This window comes from Lepidochelys olivacea (assembly GCF_965140295.1).
Source record: "Lepidochelys olivacea isolate rLepOli2 genome assembly, chromosome: 2".
Taxonomy (NCBI): Eukaryota; Metazoa; Chordata; order Testudines; family Cheloniidae; genus Lepidochelys; species Lepidochelys olivacea.
Genome location: NC_140412.1, coordinates 84,319,223 through 84,337,712, shown reverse-complemented (window position 1 = coordinate 84,337,712; position 18,490 = coordinate 84,319,223). Strand labels below are relative to the sequence as shown.

At 43.0% G+C, this 18,490-nt stretch overlaps 1 protein-coding gene across 1 annotated transcript; it reads right to left on the bottom strand.

The window, feature by feature from the left end:
• Positions 1 to 660: 660 nt before the first annotated feature.
• On the bottom strand, positions 661 to 16,012 carry TYMS (thymidylate synthetase). The gene is made up of 7 exons (XM_084621855.1): positions 15,792 to 16,012; positions 15,288 to 15,361; positions 10,883 to 11,057; positions 8,865 to 8,966; positions 5,026 to 5,201; positions 2,652 to 2,723; positions 661 to 1,380 (listed from the first exon to the last, which is right to left on the bottom strand). Exons 1-7 carry the CDS (start codon positions 15,955 to 15,957, stop codon positions 1,243 to 1,245), a joined length of 903 nt encoding a protein of 300 aa, XP_084477981.1. The 5' UTR covers positions 15,958 to 16,012; the 3' UTR covers positions 661 to 1,242.
• Between the last annotated feature and the right edge of the window lie 2,478 nt (positions 16,013 to 18,490).

The window sequence follows — 18,490 nt, the reverse complement described above, 5'->3', positions numbered from 1 at the left end:
ACAAGTCCAGTGGCATCTTAAAGACTAACCAATTTATTTGGGTATAAGCTTTCATGGATAAAAAACCACTTCTTCAGGTATGCGTGTTAGGCATAGAGCTATTCAGAGTTGTTCCATTGATTGGGTGTTTAAAAACTTTCATATTTTCTTTAAGGCCCAAACTTACTCAACCACCCCCTGTGTACATAAACTACCATGGCTTGGTAAGATGGGCAGCATTATGAAAGGACCAGAACTGGTACTGATGTCACCAGTATCCTGCAGCAGGGGTAGAGTTGATAAAACTAGGTGTTATGCTTTAGTTGTAGCAAGACTTGTGACTAGACATTTGCTGATTCATCAAAATTGAAATGTTTTGAAATCAGGGTCCAACACTTCTGTAGGAAGCCTGCCTGGCTTCTTGACAACTTGCTTACCTGCCTACTGAGGGAGAGTAGAGCACTTGAGAGCCTACAGGCCACAGCTTCAGTATACTCCAAGTACTACAGCCCCCATTCCAATTAGGAGAGTTCATGTTTTGATTTTTTGTTCTGAAATTGAGCAAAGCCAAAACTTTGAAATCTCAAAATCCTCTGAAAGTTACCTTGATCTTCTTGATATTAGTGTTACAAGCACAAATTCAGTATGAGGCCTTAGATACAACACACTTTCCAAACACCATTGAAAATATTTATACAAAAGTTTATTAAACATTCTTCTCCAGCTTAAAAAAAATCCACTGCTATAACACCTGTTTTGTTTAAATACTTACTAATGCATAAGGGTAAGTAACTAATTCAGAACAAGGCTAATACTTCTCACTAGTCACTACTCAGGCTACAGTGTAGAGCAAGGAAAAGCTTGAAATATTAACTTAAACCCAGTAACAACTTAGGGGGGCTCCCGCCAATTCATGAATGATTTATAGACAGTAGAAATGTACAACCCAGAGTCACCTTCTAACGGAGACCTCTGTACTCAAAGACTGGCTAGTAAATGGTGCTAATTTTTTTCTTTTACACCAAGATTTGGTTCAATGACACCACCTGCACAAAGGCAAGCCACTTTCATTAACATACATTTTTCATTAGATACTTCAGAAGCAGGTTAACAGCTATGAACAGTCCATCTTTTAGGTCAGGACCCCTTTCAAAGTGATGTAACTGTTTTAGCAACATTTAAGAGCATCACATTGAGCTTAAGTATTGACAAGGTAACATACTTATAAAACAGACTCATATCATGTTTAAAAAGTTAAGTGCATTAAATAGCCATCTCCATTTTAATAGCTGGATGTGGGTTATAGTCTTCAAGCTGAAAGTCATCTGCTTTGAAGTCACTGATGTTTTCAATTTTACGAAGAATTTTGAGTTTTGGGAAAGGACGTAGTTCCCTCTGAAGCTGAAATTAAAGAGAGTTTGACTTACTTTTGAGTGTTAATCTTGTACAAAATGTAAAGAACAGTGCATAGTGAAAACCAAATACTTAGACAGCTCTTTTGGTTAGGTAGACCTCACCTGCCATAACATTCTCAGTCGTCATAGTATGTAGATATTTGTGTGACGAAGGTGGAAAGATTGATATGAAGTGAACAAGTCTGTCAGAGACCCAAAAAAAGTACTGTAGAGCCTTATTCAGCAGAATACCCACTAAAAATTACTGGTTTGCAAACTGACTATATATACGTAAGTAAGGATAATGCATCAAAGTGCACTTTATTCATTTAGTCAGTTAGTTACAGTTTTATGTTGATAAGACAAGTATAAGGACACTAATATTTTGTAACAATGATAAAGATTAGAGTACAAATTCTTGTATCTTTGGACTTGCAGAGAGAGAACCACTCTTTTGGTCCAAATTAATGTACAATTCATTCTAGTGTTTTCACTTGTAACCAGAGTTGACCCCAGGTAAAGGGGAGTATTGGAGAAGAAATCAGAGGATCAGCCATGCAAATTAAGATAGTATTTACAATGAAAGGTCTCCACAGTACCAGATCTAAAAACGCAGGATTACTGTGAGTTAATAGAATACCAGGATTGGAAGGGACCTCAGGAGGTCATTTAGTCCAACCCCCTGCTCAAAGCGGGACCAATCCCCAACTAAATTTATCAAGCCTGACCTTAAAAACCTCTAAGGAGGGAGATTCCACCACCTCCCTAGGTAACCCATTCCAGTGCTTCACCACCCTGCTAATGAAAAAGTTTTTCCCTAACATCCAATCTAAACCTCTCCCACTGCAACTTGAGGCCATTACTTCTTGTTCTGTCATCTGGTACCACTGAGAACAGTCTAGATCCATCCTCTTTGGAACCCCCTTTCAGGTAGTTGAAAGCAGCTATCAAATCCCCCCTCATTCTTCTCTTCTGCAGACTAAACAATCCCAGTTCCCTCAGCCTCTCCTCATAAGTCATGTGCTCCAGTCTTCTAATATTTTTGTTGCCCTCTGCTGGAATCTTTTCAATTTTTCCACATCCTTCTTGAGTGTGGGGCCCAAAATTGGACACAGTACTCCAGATGAGGCCTGACCAATGTCAAATAGAGGGGAATGATCATGTCCCTCGATTTGCTGGCAATGCTCCTACTTACACAGCCCAAAATGCCGTTAGTAACCAGTTGTGGTAGATGTATATCAAAAAGACAGCCAGGCTCCAGTCACCATGGATACTTACTTGAATTTTCAAAGGTTCAACATGATTCAGATATATATGAGCATCTCCTAATGTGTGTATGAATTCACCAGGCTGAAGAAAAAGAGGGAAAAGTGTTCAGACAAACAAGGTAGCACATTTCAGGACTGTATGACATTGCAATGCTTGTGCTAGAGGTTCCCAGCACCTCTGTTGCTGAAGTGTAGCTCCTGCACCAGATTGTCTTGATAAGCCATTGCCTTACAAGTTCAAATATTGTCCTTCCCTAAAGTAACCGATTATTTTAAGCTACTCTAAGCAGAGTATGAAGTTCTACAACAAAGATTTTGCAACAGATATAGCAACTGAGCACTCATATTTATCTGTTAACACAAGTGAAAGGAGGTGGGGGTAGTGAGAAATATAGCTTTCTCCATCTACCTCAAAAGTGATAGGTTGCAAATATTTCTTAGATATTAACAGTGCTACAGTGATCCATGCTTCTACCTCAAGATTAGACTACTGTGGCACTTAATTCTTTTAGGAAACCGAAGCAACTCATTAAAAGGAGTTCCTTGCAGGATCATATGAAACCAATGCACCATGATCTATCCTGACAAAGCCCTAAGGTTATGTCTACACTGCAACTGTGAGTCTGCCTCTCAGCCCTGGTAGACAGACTCACACTAGCATGCTAAAACTAGCAGAATGATTATTGTGGAAAAGACAGTGGTTCTGAGCTAAGATGGGCTTGGACTCTGGCAGCTAGCCGAAGCCACCACCCACACACTACAATGCTATTTTTTAGTGCACTAGATTGAGCAGAGATAGCATAAGTCTGTCTGCCCACGCTGGGAGGCATGTTCCCAGCTGCAATGTAGACATATCCAAAATGGCTTTGAACCTGCCTAGCTGAGAAACATGCCTCACTATTGCCATAGTTATGGTATGCAGAAGCACTTGAAAGCCAGTCTTCTTGGTTTAAATCGGAGCGCCTAGCAGGATGTTTTCCGTAATGAGCCCTGAACTTTGGAATTCTCTTCCCAGCCTCTTGATCAGAAATAGCCCACATCTGTTGGCCTTCATGGCATGCTACAAATCGCAGCTATCCTCACATTTGGGAAAGGGCTGGTACTTTTTCTAACTGGGAAAGTTGACAGGTTGGTTTGTTTGCATTAACGTTTCTTTCACTTACGGCAGGGGCACCTAACGCCCTGGATAAGCATTTTGTGTGACTTAAGCATTGCCTGACAATTTACCATCATTGATTTAGGTCTAGTGCTTAAGAGTTTACTGCCCCTGAAAGTATCTGCACTATTTTGCTGCAGTATTCTTAGCCATAGCATGTAATGAAATACTGGACTGTAAAAGCAGAGCTATTTACTACATTTGTCTGCAGTGTTATTGCAGTATTTAATGTTATGCAAAAATTCACAAGTCTATGAGTTTGTTCTTTACTGCAGATCTCTCCCACAAAAAGTGTTTTGCTTTAAGAGGAGATGTAATAGTTAAATGACATTGTGGAGGAGACATCAAACTTCATTTACTTTAATTGCCTTTGATATAAAACTTACACTAAGTCCTTACTTATTATAAAGCATGATTTTCTCCACTCACCCATTTTATCTCCTCAGTGCTAAAAATGGAAGCAGCAACTCCTGATGATAGCACCAGGAGGGGGCTCAAAAAATCACACTATCCCTATTAAATCTTTAAGAAGTGAGGAAGTCAGATTTTAGTAGAAAGACTGTAATGTATTTAAATTAAACAAATCTCTGCTCTACCAAGTCACAAGAACGCAGCTATCTTTGGTGAAAGATAACAGGTGGCTAACAGAAAAGAGCAGTACTATACAACCCATTTACAGTCAGAAGAGAAAAATATCCAATTGAAACCATGGTAGGAATTTAGGTAGGCAGATCACAATATGCAAATTGGAATCTGACAGCAACCACAGAATTAATGCTCTGTCTAGTCCAAAAAAACCACCAGAACAACACTGACATTTCTAATGGCTTGAAGTTGGTAGTACCTTGAAGACAGCTGTTTCAGTAGCACAAAAAGACACCCCATGGCATTTTTCATTGTCACCAGAAGGAAAAGTACTCAACTCAGATTTTTGGGAGATAAACTGGTGGAATAAGCCAGGATACATCTTCATTTTGACAAGTTTTTTCCACAAGATTTGGAGATTCTTTGATATAAGTGACCACAACGAGATTTATAGAGTTCTTATAGTGCAGGCCACCCCACTAACGCATACATTAAACATAATTAATCTACAGAGCCTGTTCCTGTACATATCTAAACTTTTGAATGCTGTGTTCATTCCAATTCTTCCTACATAAATGTTAGTCTATTTAATGTTTTAGTCCTCTGTTCAAACTATAAATATCTAAGCAAAAGGATACTATACCTTCAGGCCTGTGACATGGGCAATCATATACGTGAGAAGTGAGTAACTGGCAATATTGAAAGGCACCCCGAGTCCCATGTCTCCAGATCTCTGATACAACTGGCAAGACAGTTCACCATTTAGAACATAAAACTGGCACAGAGCGTGGCATGGAGGCAAAGCCATTAGTGAAATATCTAAGGAGATGCAAAACAGGAAGAGGGGGAGGGGGAAAAAAACAGTATTAAGACAGCATGAAAGAGGAAAAAAAATATACATATGTATATAGAAATAAATATGCATAAATACATCAAATAGCAATACTGAACCACATATTATAGTTCTATTGCTTTTACTATTAAGACTTTTTAAATCCTGCTATTACCACTACCAGATATTGCTTGCTTAATTATGTAACTGCTATTGTTAACAGTAACTGGATGGACAGAGTACAAATTCCCCCGAAGAAAGGTTTTAGGCCCTGATAATGCAAACGCTTATGCACATGCTTAATTTTACTCACATAATTAGTCCTATTGATTTTATGAGATTAGTCTCATGAGTAAAATTAAGCATGTGTCAAGTGTTTGCAGTTAAGCATGTGTCAAGGGCTTTAGTCATTCAGCCTATGTTTTCCTTCTTAAACAAGCTCCTGCCTCTAATTTTTATTATTTGTATTGCACTACAGACACTGGGGGTGGGGGGGAGGAGGACATCCTCCGCCTCAGGGAGTACAAGACAAAAAGTAACAGGTGGACAGAGACAAATGAGGGAGCACACGGGAACAATGAGAATACTGGTCAGGATGATAAGCAGCAGTCAGAGCACTCCTGCCACCTGCTGTAAATTTATTGGCCCAATTACCCTAATTGTGAGCTTGCATGTGAAAAGAGCAAGTTCATAAAAATGTTATAATAACCTATTACAACAAATGTTGATGGGAAAAGATGCAAAAGGAAGACAGAAAGACAATTAGTCCAAATAAAAAGGCCTACTGATATAACTCAAGGACTGTGTTTACATCATGCCTGGTAAACAAGAAGAGTGTGGGACTGGAAATCAATGGGTCAAAATTTTTGTGTTGGAAATCAGTCCCAACTGTTGGACAAAATAATGAGGGGATGGGCTATTCCACCCATCACTCCCCTTTTGGGGTCCTTAGGAAAATAATAAAATGAAAATAATAATAATAAAAGAACAAGGGGATGACTATGACTTAGGAAAAATCCAAAATGATGGCTGACTGAAAGATGGAAGAAGAAAGGAGCAAATTTAATGATCATGTCCACCACCCCCGTTGTCGCTTTGGGACCCGGTATTTACTGTAACACCATTGGGCCTTCGTTATTCTGATCCTCAGAAGTGTCCTGACCAGACCACACAGGAGAGTGGGGGCCAGAGGACATCACCACCTCCACAGACTTGGACATACATGCATGCGTGCATGCATGAGAGAGAGAGAGAGAGAGAGACACAGACAGACAGACTTTCCTTCTCCAATGTATTTCTTTCCTTTCCTTAGCCCCTTCCTTTTTTTCTTATGTCTAATAAGGAGTTTGGTTTCAATGGCCAAAACTGCATATTTTGCAACACTGCTGTAAGCTTGTGACCAGAGAGGCAGCTAAAAGCAATCACCTAAACAGCTTGATGCTGGAATAAGTTTGCCAGGTCTTGGAATGGCTGATAAAACCATGTGCAGTGCCTCTGTTTCTCCAGCAGCGAAGTAGCAAGTAAAAGTCAACACCAGAGACAGAAGCTGCATTTTCTATCCTTGTTGTTCTTTTCTCTTCCCTCTTGAGAGTTTGTCTTGTTTTGCTTTCTAGGAAACAGGATCGGACTTTACCAACAACAGTGATACCAGCTCCAGCCCATCTCAACTAACTTCTTCTCTTTTCCCCAAAAAAGGATAGTTATCACCATCAAAAAGGCTGTCAAGCACAAGGGTTTTCCTTCTAACAGCTTTCTCCTGCTAAATGGACAGGGAACAAGGGATGTTGTTAAAATGGAAGCCTTATTTACTACTTTACATTTCAAGTGCTTTAACTATTTTTCCTTCTTTTCTGTATCTTTAATAAAACAGGTTTAAAAGATTTTTAATGGTGTGTTTGCCTTGATACAAGCAAGCTGCAGTCTCTGTATACCAAACCTCTTTAAATTTAAGGTTGGACAGTTTCAGGGTCATGTTAACACCACTTGCTCTTGGGGCCCATTTATTCCATCTAAATTAGTATAATATGCCTACTTCAGTCACATTTTTGTAGATATCATGGCAAAGGGGAGTTTTAAGGAGGAATTTAAATGACAGTTAAGTGGTTTAGTAGATGTTATGTGCAGCTCTTCCTATGCATGAGAGACAGAATGGAAGAAAGCATGAAGGTATTTTTTTGGAAACTGAACAAGTGGGTGATAAAGGTTGATGTCACTGGCAAGGTGGAAGTGGGAGTCAACATCTTGGCAGGATATGAGACACGATAGGTAGCATGAGGATAGGCTGTGAAGGGCCCTGACGGTAAAGGCAAGTAGATTGCATTTGAGGCGATGGAGAAAGAATGGATGCAAAAGCGGGTGACATGATCAAACAAACTAGGACAATGATCTTTGCGGAAGCATTTTGAATGGATATAAGCTGGGTGAGACTGTATTTGTCAAGGTCAAACAACAGAATGTTGCAGGAGTCGAAATGATGGGAGACTAGATGAGTGAACTGTGTGGACAGAGAAGGAAGAAGTATAGAGATGTTAGGCAGGAAGGATCAACGAGATTTAGACCAGCAGACCCTAAACTTACTGGTTCATGTACCACGTTCTAAAAAAAAAAAAAAAAAAAAGAAATGGCTGTGAAGTGAACTGATGGAATATATGATACACCACAGTTAGGGAAACCATGATTTAGACACAGCCCAAATGTTAGAATCTAGAGAAATGGTCAAGTTAAAGATGCCAAGTGACAGAGAAGATAATGGTGTCCACTGTGACTGAGAAAAGGGGGAAGACTTGGTGGGGAAGATTAAGAACCCAGTTTTGGCTTTGTTGATTTTAAACTGACAGCTGGACATCCAAGGTATCACACTCCTTTGACCTGCCTGATCCCTATTAACCCTCCACCTACTGTACAGTTGCCATTTAATGGGAACCTTTCCCCAGCATGCCTTTTTGGAAACTGGCTCTAACTATAGCAGGGAAAACAGCTAAAACGACAATTTTTTAACTGGCTGCTGCTTGTTGGCATCTCCCGCTCTTCTAGCTGTTGAGTACCTTTAATTCCTAAAGTTCTTAAACAGGCTCCTTTCTTCAGAAAAGATTCTAACAACTACGAAAAAGAGCATTGTAATTTTTTTTTTTAAGTTTTGTTCTCTTCTCCCCAAATTTTGAGTATAATCCTATAATTTAATACACAGTAAAAAACAAACAGCTGCTTGATTATATTTTTCAATTATGAGTTTCCTTAAAAAACAGGTTAAATGTTTTTTTATTATATGCAAAACGTCTTTGAATAGTGACTATGTAGAGGGCAGTGATAATCATGTATTTCCATTTGTACTAAGACAGAAAAGGGTTGAAATCATATAGGATGTTTTGGGGCCTGAATATCCTCTCACATCAGTGAGAATCATGAGAAACAGGAGAATTCAGGTTATAATTCACCCAACCATTTATAGAACATGAAATCACATATCAGTTGTGTAAGCTCACCTTTTCTTGCAGCAAAAATGTAACCACCACCACCACCAGAGCCGGCTGTAGACACAGGATCTGGTAATTATGCAAACTTTCAGGACTAAATGAGCACCAATGATATAGCTTAGCATGCAACTTGGTAAGGTGCAACTACATTCACTTCACACACACACACTTCTGTACCTTTGGGATTCCAAGCACACATGATGATTCTTCTGTCATCTGGATTGTTTTTGATTGTGTCAATTACATTCTGCAGCTGGTCCACTCCTTGGCCAGAGTAATCTGAAGAAAGTTACCAGACAAGGTTTAAATAAGTCAGACAGCCTAAGGTTGTTTTAACAATAGCTTAGAGCTGCCCCAAAAAATCCTTTTGAAAGCCAAGCCCACACCCTTCAGAAAAATTACATTAATTGTCCCCTCTTCTGATCCCACCTGGGATTGTTAAAGGTTTACACCTTAATACATCTTCTGAGCCTTCCCTCTCTCTCTTCTGGGTAGTCCTTTGGGAGCCCCAGATGAGTGCTCCAAGCTTTGGGAAAAGGTGGTGTCCCCTTCCCCTCTTTTCTTGCATGCTTTGAGAAGTGAAATAGTTATTGTTGACACTTAAAGCATCATCACTAGCACTGGGGTTAGTACCTCCTGAAATGGGGTCATACACACCCCAGAGCTATTCTTTCACTCTCTCTGCAAACTCACATAAGTGTCTGCATCCTTACACCCCAAGGCCAGGTCTACATTTAAAACGTACATGAAGATAGCTACGGCACTTAGAGGTGTGAAAAATCCACACTCCTGAGTGCTGTAGCTATGCAAACCTAACCCCCAGAGTAGACACAGTTAGATTGATGAAAGAATGCTTCTGTTGACCTAGCTACCATTGCTTGGGGAGATGGAGTCCCTACAGCAATGGAAAAAACCCCTTCCATTGCTGTAGTCTGCAGCCACACTTTGCGGTTACAGTGGCATAGCTACAGCACTGTTGCTATAGTGTCCATAGTGTAGACAGAGCCCATGATTGAATATTTTCTTCTCTAGCACAACAGCTAAAAACTTTAAATGAAACCTGAGACCTTGGAGAATAATTGAGAGGTCTGTCTGTATATCTGACAGTGAGTCTTAGAGCCTACAGAGTTTAAATAGAGTGGAACTAACATGCTATTTTTATCACCCTTAAGTCCTGTGTTTGAGAATGCACAAAAGCCAGATTTCAATGGGTAACAAGATGCTACAAACTATTAGTTCATATCATGACAACTGTTAAACCGCCTCAATTAAAATAATAAATTTCTATATCATCATTTTAAACAAAGGCTTATCCTTTACATGGGAAATCAAAGGTACCTTAATCCAAGAGAAATTTGAAGAACAAGTGAAATACGAGGCCAGGGGGCCATAAAACAATTTTGGTTACTTGGTGCTGATCATTTTTACTGGCCTGCTATCCAATAGACTGACTACCTGCCTTTCCTTTGTCCTATACCAACATATGAATATGTGGAGATTGTTCTGGTATAAAAGTGCTCTCTTTAAAAAAGAAATTATGCCCAGGTTGATATAGTGTGAAGTACTGGAATTCTTCTTTACATTTTTACTTGCCTTTTTAGATGGAGAAAATACTTTTTGATGGTTGAATAAGACATTAGTTCACCACCCCCAACATCATTATGAAAGCTAAGCGTGGGAGAGTCATGATTTTCCAATGATACTTTCCTGTAAACAGCACAAATTAATGTGCTAATTATACAAATTAATAATAGCAGCTCTCTGAAATGAGTGATTTTAGTGTAGTTTAAAAAAAAAAGTGTCCTGTTACAATTGGCACCTCTGCTGGCAGCCTCAGCAGAGAGGCAAAGAACTAAATGGGCATGGAAACCAAAATATCCTCCCACCTACAGGTGATATACCAGCACATTAGCAGAACAGTGTACTGCCTATGATTCACCCATTCTATAAATAGGCTACTGCCTGCAATACTGCATATTTCATAATGGTAGGCTTTCCTAGAAGCTCAATATAACCTCCCAAAAAGATCTACTTATTCTGGTTCTCAGTTACCATTATAAATGTCCTCGTTCTAATCTTTTCATGCCTCCATAACCTCCTGAAAGTGAGGTACCACAGTAATCCTGTCAGTCTCACTAAGCACTGAAGATAAAAATCTCTAGTTTCCCGCTGTTGAAGTTATCTACTTTCCTCACCTGTATTCATATCTTTATATTCAGCTCCAAAGTGTCTCCACTGGAAACCATACACTGGTCCCAAATCCCCTTCTGTTCTGCTAGGGAAACCTTGTTTATCCAAGAATTCACGTGATCCATTGGCATCCCAAATCTTCACTCCTTTTGCAGAGAGCTCTTTAGCATTTGTTGAACCCTACACACAATAAAACTGTTATAAACAATATGTTACTGAGAATTGAATTATACTGCTCTAGTCATCTTTAATTCATCTCTAGCTTTGTATACTGTAGGCCAATGGAGGTTCAAGGATAAATGCGATTGCCTACAGTTGCTTGTACACAGGCCCTTCAGCAAACAAGGTTTTACTTTTTGCTTGATGAAACAAGAAAAAACTTGTTCCATGTCTGTATAATTCTGTTACTCATGATGCACCTGCTGTCAGCCTTCGTGAACTGTCTTACAAGTCATTGTGGGGGGAAAAGTTTATGCAGTCCCTTCTCTTTTGCATGTTTTTTCGAAGCTTAAATTACATGCTCTTGAGAGATGCCAACTAGAAATAGTTGGAAGTTCTGTTTAGTCACTGAGCAGATGGTAGGCTCCCATATTCTACTCTGCCACTTTGTATAAAACCTAGAGATGAGAATAAGAAAACAAATCCCCTGAGTTTAAAATAGCACTGAAAGCGAATAGAGACTTAAATATTATCTGCTATCAAAACACGTCTACAGTCTCAGAGTACAGCACTGTGCTGGTTGACATCTGAAAGGTTCTAGCCCTTACAATTGAAAGGATAAGGCTTCCTTTTTAAAAAAGCATTAAGTTCTTCAAAAAACTGATATCTGGATAAGTTGATTTTTCAAGTCCCGATGTACCAGCATTTAATCAAATGCTGCTCAGAATCGCATCAGGGAACATCGATAGGGCAACACAACATCTTAGCACTTGTCTACACAAATTTCACCAGCATAAACTATGCTTGGTAGCCCTGGTCTCCACTATGGGATTAGGTCGAATTTAGCCGCGTTAGGTCGATTTAAAAATGACTGCATCCACACAACCAACCCCATTCTGTCAACCTAAAGGGCTCTTAAAATTGACTTCTGTACTCCTCCCCGACGAGGGGAGTAGCGCTAAAATCGACCTTGCTGGGTCGAATTTGGGATAGTGCGGATGCAAATTGATGGTATTGGCCGCCAGGAGCTATCCCAGAGTGCTCCATTATGACTGCTCTGAACAGCACTTTGAACTCCAATGCACTAGCCAGGTACACAGGAAAAACCCCGGGAACTTTTGAATTTCGTTTCCTGTTTGGTCAGTGTGGCGAACTCAGCAGCACAGGTGACCATACAGTCTCCCCAGAATCGTAGAATGTTTCTACACTCCCCTTATCATCTTTGTCCCCGAAGTTATCGCAGATTAGAAGGCGAAAAAAACCGCACTCACGATGACATGTTTTCCGAGCTCATGCAGTCCTCCTGCACTGATAGGGCACAGTTTAATGCATGGAGGCATTCAGTGGCAGAGGCCAGGAAAGAATTGAGTGAGTGCGAATAGCAGAGGCAGGACGCGATGCTGAGGCTAATGGGGGAGCAAATGGACATGATGAAGTGTCTGTTGGAGCTGCAGGATAGCCAACAAGAGCACAGACCCCTGCTGCATCCACTGTATAACCGTGGGAGGGACAGCTCAGTGGTTTGACATTGGCCAGCTTAAACCCAGGGTTGTGAGTTCAATCCCTGAGGGGGCAATTTAGGGATCTGGGGCAAAAATTGGGGATTGGTCCTGCTTTGAGCAGGGTGTTGGACTAGATGATCTCCTGAGGTCCCTTCCAACCCCGATATTCTATAGGTTTCAGAGTAACAGCCATGTTAGTCTGTATTCGCAAAAAGAAAAGGAGTACTTGTGGCACCTTAGAGACTAACCAATTTATTTGAGCATAAGCTTTCGTGAGCTACAGCTCACTTCATCGGACGTATACTGTGGAAACTGCAGAAGACATTATATACACAGAGACCATGAAACAATACCTCCTCCCACCCCACTCTCCTGCTGGTAATAGCCCATCCAAAGTGACCACTCTCCCTACAATGTGCATGAAAATCAAGGTGGGCCATTTCCAGCACAAATCCAGGTTTTCTCACCCCCCACCCCCATACACACACAAACTCGCTCTCCTGCTGGTAACAGCTCATCCAAACTGATCACTCTCCTTACAAGAAGTATGATAATCAAGGTGGGCCATTTCTAGCATAAATCCAAGTTTAACCAGAACGTCTGGGGGGGGGGGGGTAGGGGTAGGAGAGTGGGGTGGGAGGAGGTATTGTTTCATGGTCTCTGTGTATATAATGTCTTCTGCAGTTTCCACAGTATGCATCCGATGAAGTGAGCTTTAGCTCACGAAAGCTTATGCTCAAATAAATCGGTTAGTCTCTAAGGTGCCACAAGTACTCCTTTTCTTTCTGATATTCTATGATACCCTCCTCCCCATGTTCCATAGCCTCCTCACCCAGACACCCAAGAACACGGGGGGGGGGGGGGGGGGGGGCAGCGCTCTGGGCACCCAGCCACTCCACTCCAGAGGATGGCCCAAGAAACAGAAGGCTGTCACTCAAACAGTTTGATTTTTAGTGTGGCTACAATAAGCCATGTGACCTTGTCCTTCCCTCCTCCCCCACCCCACCCCACCCAGGCTACCTCGTCCGTTATCTCTCTTTTTTTTAAAAATTAATAAAGAAAGAATGTATGGTTTCAAAACAATAGTTACTTTATTTCGAAGGGGGGAAGGGTGACTGGCTTACAGGGAATTAAAAATCAACAAAGAGGGTGGGTTTGCATCAAGAAGAAACACACACAACTGTTTCATGACTGGCCAGGCTTCAGTGTAACTGGTTTTCAAAGCCTCTCTGATGTGCAGCATGCCTTGTTGTGCTCTTCTAATCGCCCTGGTGTCTGGCTGCTGAAAATCAGATGCCAAGTGATTCGCCTCAACCTCCCACCTGCCATAAATGTCTCTCCCTTACTCTCACAGATATTATGGAGCACACAGCAAGCAGCAATAACAATGGGAATGTTGGTTGCTTTGAGGTCTGACCTAGTCAGCAAACAGCGCCAGCGAGCTTTTAAACATCCAAAGACACATTCTACCACCATTCTGCACTTGCTCAGCCTATAGTAGGCTGGGGTAGGTGCGACCGCATGGTGCTGCCAGGGGCAGAGCAGCCTGAGGCAGAAGCCTCCAGCTCACATGATATTCTAGGCAGGACTGAATCTCCATGAGACGAAAAACTTAAAGAAGAGAATGACCTGGAGTCTCTGTCTCCCATTCGGTGCTTTAAGAGGAGACTAGCCATGTCTGTCCAGGCACCCCGATCAACCTCACCGAGGTCTGCCAGGAGCTCCCAGGAGATGTGCGACAGTAATCAGTCCTACTGCACTCTCTGCCGCAAAGGCAAGGAGCTGCTGCTGTGTAGCACCCCGGAGACGTATGGTAGCTGCTGCTGTGTAGCACCCAGGAGACGTACGGTGACGGTGAGCTGAGAGGGCTCCATGCTTGCCGAGGTATGGCGTCTACACAGGTAACCCAGGAAAAAAGGCACAAAACGATTGTCTGCCGTTGCTTTCATGGAGGGAGCAACGGAGGGGGGCCTGACGATATGTACCCAAAACCACCCACAACAATGTTTTTGCCCTATCCGGCCTTGGGAGCTTAACCCAGAATTCCAGTGGGCAGCGGAGACTGTGGGAACTGTGGGATAGCACCACTCTGTAAGTCGATGATAGCCACAGTAATGAGGACGCACTCCACCGACTTAATGCGCTTAATGTGGACATACGCAATCGACTGTATAAAATCGGTTTCTAAAAATTGACTTCTATAAAATCGACTTAATTTCGTAGTGTAGACATACCCTTAGAGGTGTGATCGTCTATTAGAAGTGTAATTTATTTATTTATTTATTTTTTGCAAAGAGTTGTATTGGTAAAAGCCTAGGATGGATGCAGTTATACCAGTATAAGAGTGCCTTATCCTGGAGTATCTCATTTTGGTGACAGAACAGGAATAAGCTATACCAGTATAAAAGCATTCACATAGAGTTTTCCTGTTTTAACTACAGCGGTATAGTTTAAGGAGCAAAACTTTCTAGTGTACACAAGTCCTTCAACACTTCAGAATATTTCACTAAAAAGAAGCAAGGTAAGATTTAACCAGCATTCCCTCCAGGTTGTACTAGCACCTTAACCAAAATTAACAAAATGTTTTGAAGCTATTAGACTTATTAAGTTGGAAAAATACTAGAATGTCATAACTTGTTTGTTCCCTGTATGAATGGAAACATCTGTAAGTGTTTCAAATACACTAGTCCATAGTAGGATATATTCTACAGACAGCATTATCAATGCACATAACAACCATGCATCATACCTTGATAAACCACAGCAGCTCTTCCAGCACTCCCTTCCAGAACACTCGTTTTGTCGTCAGCAAAGGAAACTGATCTGAAAAAGGTCAAAGCAGCAAAGTCAATTCTCACTCATCAAATACCATGGATTGCTTTTCGCTTATAAATACTAAAAGTGTTAAAGCTTAGACACTGATCTGTGGTGCATGTGCATTATATACTATCACAATAAGAGCCTAGTTTATTGGAGCACTCATTTAGAACTTAGCACTGTAACAGTCAGGAAAGCAATGTGAATGTGAAGCGCTTGGCAGGTCTGCCAGGCACCAGGCCGGGGGGCAGCTGGTGGGATGCGGTGAGGGACTGGAGGGGCACATGGGGTGGAGGAGGTCTGGGGAGGGGGAGCCCGTAGGATGGAGAGGTCTGTGGGGAGAGTGAGCCCATGGGGAAGGGAAGGGGAGGGGAGGGGGGAGGCTGCGGGGAGCGGGCCGAGAGGTCCCCGCCACGCCAGTGACTCTGGCAGTCACCTCTCAGGCTGTACCGCGCCTGCAGCCCGAACGCGGAGATGGTGCCGGTCCCGGTCCGATCCTCCTTCCGGTGGCCGCGCTGCAGGATGTGCTGGACCTGCCCCAGGTACTGCAGCTCCCCGTGCGGCGGGGGCGCCGGGCTCTGCGGCTCGCGCGCGGCGGACATGGCGGGGCCGGCCGGGGCGAGCTGGCGCGGCGGGCCCGCGCTTCGAACTGGCGCCACCCCCGGCCCGCCAGGCGCCAGCCAATCGTAGGGCCGGGCGCGCGCGCGCGCGCGGGAGGCGCCTTGGGCGGCGCCGCTTCCTTCCCCGTGACCCAGCGTGGGCAGGGCCGGGACACCCCATCCCCCACCAGGCCGTGAGGAAAGGGGCTTGGCTGCCGGGCCGCAGCGCGGGCCCTGGGGCGGGGCACCGAGCTGAATAGCCCGGTACCCAGGGCCCCCTGCTGGCCCGGACCCCAGGCTGCAGCCGCCGCGTGTCTCTCGCGGCGCCCCGCTCCCTGGCGGCGGGCCGGGGAATTCAGGCGGGGAGGCTCTCTTTGGCCTCTGCTCTGCTGGGGGGGTCAGAGCCGACCATCACCATGGGCCTTCCCCACTTCAAAATCTGTGATTGTGCCGGGCCCAGGGCAACCAAACAGCCCAGGAAAAGGGGAGACTCCAGGAGTGGGTTTCTTCTTGGACCCAGCGCTGGGGTGGGGTGTCCCCCCCCCCTCTCTGTAACTACTTTGTGAAACAAAAAGAAGCCTATTTAGATTCAATTCTTCCTGTAGCACTGGAGCTGATAATGGCCTAGGTAGTTTGATAGGTTTCAGAGTAACAGCCGTGTTAGTCTGTATTCACAAAAAGAAAAGGAGGACTAGTGGCACCTTAGAGACTAACCACTTTATTTGAGCATAAGCTTTTGTGAGCTACAGCTCACTTCATCTGATGCATCCACTAGTATGCCTTTTTTCGTAGTTTGATGGTGCTATTATTCCCCCTGGGATTTTCCATTAATTCAAATTGATGCTCAGCAAGGTACATCTACAGTAGCCCATGACCATTATTTATTTCAATAAAATTATTAGATTTATGTTTTTACCACTTTTGCTAAAATCCTCAGCATAAAACATTTTCATAGGGGTGGTTCCTCTCTACTGGTTAGGAAGTGACTGCCAAAGTGCCTTCCTGATCGACTGTGTGTTAGGAGGAGTACTTTTGGCACCTTGGAGACTAACAAATTTATTGAGCGTAAGCTTTTGTTTACAGTGTTTAGGACAACTACATCCTCCCTGTTTAGAGAGGCAATCGTTATACATTGTTGTTGTTGTTCCCTTACAAACATATCTTTTGTTACAAGAATCTTTTCAGGTCTCTGGAAATTTCAGTGTTGTCATGCACTTGAAGTCCCCTTTCTATATGTATGTAGCATCTGACACTTTCTTATGTACAGTAATCAGTAGACTGGGTTTATCTAGAGGCGTGAAAAGGGAGAATTTCTGTCAAGCCTAGAAATAAGTGCAGAGACGGGACATAAGGTTCCCTTCTCTTAAAACTCACAGGAAGACAATGCTAGCATACAAGACAGCCAGGGAAGTAGAAAGTCTTACAGGGGCATTGAAAACAGATGAAGAAAAGAGGAAAATAGATGCCTCCCTCTGTATTGCAAAGTAATGCATGTCGGAAAGCATAATCCCAACTATACATACAAAATGATGGGGTATAAATTAGCTGTTACCACTCAAGAAAGAGATCATGGGCAGCGTGTGAACCCCCTATTCTAGGAGGCTTGCCTCCGGCCCTGCCCCTTCTGTCCCTGCGCTGCCCCCTCACTGTCACCCACCATGGCTAGAGAAGCCCCAAGCCCCCCATCATGGCCAGAGGAGCCCCAGCTGGCTGGCCGGAGCTGCCCTGAGCACCAGTCCACCCGCCCAAGCTGCTTCTGGCCCGTCTGCCTGAGCCGATCCGAGCCCTGGCCTCCTGGAGGAGCTCTAAGCCCCTACACGGCTCCGCCCCAGGACCATGGCGGAGAGCATTAGTGGAGGTTTGGGGAGGCTTAGCCTCCTCCGGCCTCCATTATGTGCCTCCAATGAAAAAGCTCTTGGAGTCATAGATAGACCTCTGAAAACATCTGCTCAATATGCAGCGGCAGTCAAAGAAGCTAGCAGAAAATTAGGAGCCATTAGAAAAGGGATGAATAATAAGACAGCAAATATAACGCCACTATTTAAATTCATGGTACACCCACACCTTGAATGCTGCGTGACTTCTGGTCACCCCATGTCAAAAAATATATATTAGAATTGTGAAAAGTACAGAGAAGGGCAATAAAAATGATTAGGGGTATGGAACAGGTTCCATATGAGGAGAGATTAAAAAGACTGGGCCTGTTCATCTTAGAAAAGAGACAAATAAGGGGGAATATGATAGAGGTCTGTAAAATCATGAATGGTGTGGAGAAAATGACTAAGGAAGTGTTATTTACCCCCTCAGATAACACAAGAACCAGGGGTCACCCAATGAAATTAATAGACAGCAAGTTTAAAACAAACTAAGGACGTACTTCTTCATACAGTGTATAGGCAGCCTGTGGAACTCTTTGCCAGAGGATGTTGTGAGGGCCAAAAGTATAACTCTGTTCTCTATGTTCTGGGTGTCCCTAATCCTCTGATTTCCAGAAACTGGAACTGGACAACAGAGGATGGATCACTCGATAAATTGC